Source organism: Morone saxatilis, unplaced genomic scaffold (genome assembly GCF_004916995.1).
Source record: "Morone saxatilis isolate NCDOM2014 unplaced genomic scaffold, NCSU_SB_2.0 Contig5, whole genome shotgun sequence".
NCBI lineage: Eukaryota > Metazoa > Chordata > Actinopteri > Moronidae > Morone > Morone saxatilis.
Genome location: NW_023340095.1, coordinates 25,525,481 through 25,528,455, shown reverse-complemented (window position 1 = coordinate 25,528,455; position 2,975 = coordinate 25,525,481). Strand labels below are relative to the sequence as shown.

General features: G+C 39.5%; 1 protein-coding gene across 1 annotated transcript in view; it reads left to right on the top strand.

The window, feature by feature from the left end:
- The window catches only part of LOC118338670 (leucine-rich repeat and calponin homology domain-containing protein 1-like), a gene marked incomplete at its 3' end in the record, with an annotated part of 23,180 nt that overhangs the window by 15,591 nt on the left and 4,614 nt on the right, over positions 1 to 2,975 (top strand). The window contains 2 exon segments of the mRNA XM_035675947.1: positions 533 to 659; positions 2,040 to 2,145. Coding sequence (XP_035531840.1) covers positions 533 to 659; positions 2,040 to 2,145 — 233 coding nt within the window.

Sequence of the window (2,975 nt, the reverse complement as noted above, 5' to 3'; positions counted from 1 at the left end):
CCGGTAAACGTCCCATGCTGCGTTCATGCAGGCTCGGAAATGCTGAAGCCTACAGAACAAACATCGGTTATAAAAACCCGATACCGATAATTCCCGATATTACATTTTTTAGTGAACCCCCCTAATTTATATTAATATATATTAATATTAAGTTATAAAAACTTTTTTTTATATGAAACTGAAACTTTCACTATATTCTGACAAGAACATTAGACAGATAATCTGTGAAGCAATCAGGTTCCTCTGGCTCCTCCTAGTGGTATTTGTAAGAATCTACCGGGCCTGAACAAGAACAACCAACTTTAACCAACTTTAAAAAGGAACAATGACGAGTTGAAGAACAGCAATATATACTGCAGTTACCTCAACAGTAAATCCCAAATTAACCTGATAACGAGTAAGTGAAAAGAAGTGGCTTTGAAATTGTTTTGAAATTATTTTATATGGCACCTGAACGATTACTAATGTCACATGATGATAGTGTATTGCTTTAGTCCTCCATATGAATGAGTCAGTGATGCTTGTGTTGCAGTCGGAACCAGCTGGGCTCTCTGCCGGCCTGTCTGTGCGGTTTACCTCTGAGAGTCCTCAACGCCAGTAACAACAAGCTGGTCAGCCTGCCAGAGACCATCGGACAGCTGCACAGCCTCATGGAGCTGGTAGGACTGTTATTACTGAGTCTTTCACTGTGGCACTGTGTTACTTTCTTACTGCAGGTGGTGTGTCAGTCACACGCAGGGATTAGTAATAACATTACTATTTGTGTGTGTCAGATAGTATTACATAGGTTTTATTACTTGCAGTGGTGGAAGGAAGTATTACTTAAGTGAATTTAGCAATATCGCACTGTAAAAATACTCTGTTACAAGTCATGCATTCAGCCCTGCATTTTACTTAAAGGATCAGTGTGTAGGAATCAGTGGCATATAGCAGGGATGTTGCAGACTGCAACCCACTGAACGCGCAAAAGGCCCTATCTAGAGCCAGTGTTTGGTTTGTCCCCTCTGGGTTACTGTAGAAACATGACAGTCTTGGTGGATTCTGTCTTGGTTTTAGGTGATTATACACTAATGAAAACATACCTATAAATATTATGTTTCATTTCTGCCAGTTGATCCTCTTCGGTGTTATACACTGGACCTTTAAGTACAGTACTAGTGTAAAGTTAGTTAGTTGATTACTTTCAACCACTGCTAACTTGTATACAGTAGCTTACTTGAGTTTACAGGTAGCAGGCTCCTGTGTTTCTGAATACAGATTGTTAAAGTCTGCTTCCAAATTAAGTGTACAAACAGATTTTCTTGCCATATGTTGTGATGCTTAGCACTAGGGATGTGCAGGATAAGTCGACTAGTAGGTTAAACGTTGCTAATCTCATTAAACATTTGGTTACTGCAGTTCTGTAGGATGCTGAAACTGAAGCACCGAGAAACTATCAATCACATTATAAAGCAGCCGTCAGCCTTGCTGCATATGCTAACTGACAGGCCCTGTCTGAGGCCAAAAACTCAAAAGGCATCACGTATCAAGCTCGTCCATATGTTGCCCATTTCAGAAGTGTCCCAAAGCATTTTCTGACATTTAAATACGCATAATGTAACTGACTGCCCATGTCGAATGTGTAAACTGTTTATGGCAGTATTGAATTCATAGATTAACCGAAAATGTACTATACCATGATATATAATATAAATTATAAAATTACATACACTGTAATAGAATGTTTTAGCCATATCACACCACTAGCATCAGATGAAATGAATTCAAGAAAGCTACCAGCATATTGTCTTCTGCAAACATTCAAGTAATTCAATACTTGAACTCAGCGGTGTGTTGTCAGGGAGGGGAGCTGCTGACTGCTGTTATTTAACACTGTTCTCTGTGAAGCCAGAGGTATTCAAGGAAGTGTTGTGTTTAATCAGGCTCTCCTAAACTTCAATGTAATTTTTACTTGAATCATATTTTAATGTATAATAATATGCATCCAGACTCTTTGACAACTGTTAACTTGTTGTGTGTTGTTGTTTTGCCCTCTGCAGGACATCAGCTGCAATGAGATCACAGCTCTTCCTCGTCATATCGGCAGACTCAAAGCTTTGCGAGAATTAAATGTACGCCGAAACCTTCTCTGTGTCCTGCCAGAAGGTAAGTTTCTGTGTGTTAAATTTAGCCCAGATGAGACTTTTTGCCATTTCATGTCTGAAACAGACAGTCTGCCTGGGCAAATGTGGACAGCACAGACAGTTTTTATTATGGCCTAAAGATTGGTGCGATTTAGTTGGAAAACCTTTTGTCTACTTTGTGTGTGCATTTCAGATGAAGCTACCATTTACATGTTCTTTAGGTGGATTTATGTCGAACATGCCCTTATTATTTCAGTTTTCAGTTAATCCCGCTTTACCTTTGTATCTTACAGAAAAGGGTTGTGTACTTCTACAAGGCCATTTTATTCATTAATTTCATGCTATGATTTTATTGTCCGTTATTGAAAAGTCAAGTGTGGCTAGCATCTGATTTGAAATTAAACACAGAAATAGAACAATCCCTTCTGTATAGGCGATGGGGAGGTGCATTTGAGGCAACAGTGTCATCTGTATGCACTGCCACACCCATCCCAGTCCCCAAAATATCTTTAACCCTCAGTATGAACAACCTCCAATCCCCAAAGGTCTGAAATAAGTCAGTAAGATCAGTGACAGCCACAACGCTCTAGAACTCATCTGGAGAGACACCACCCAGTCTGACTGACGGACTGCTGGTTGGCTCAAGCTAGAGACAGTCAGGCTTGTGACGGAAGGATTGCCAATTAAAGTCACCAGACCAGCTGGAAAAAGTAGGCATTGAAAGTTATAATATTCTCTCTGGTCTTAGTATGTGAAACCAAGGCCTGTTGAGGATCGAACATAATGAGAATTATAAGAATATATCAATTATATAAACTGAAACACCCCAGGGCTTTTAATTTGAAATGGATA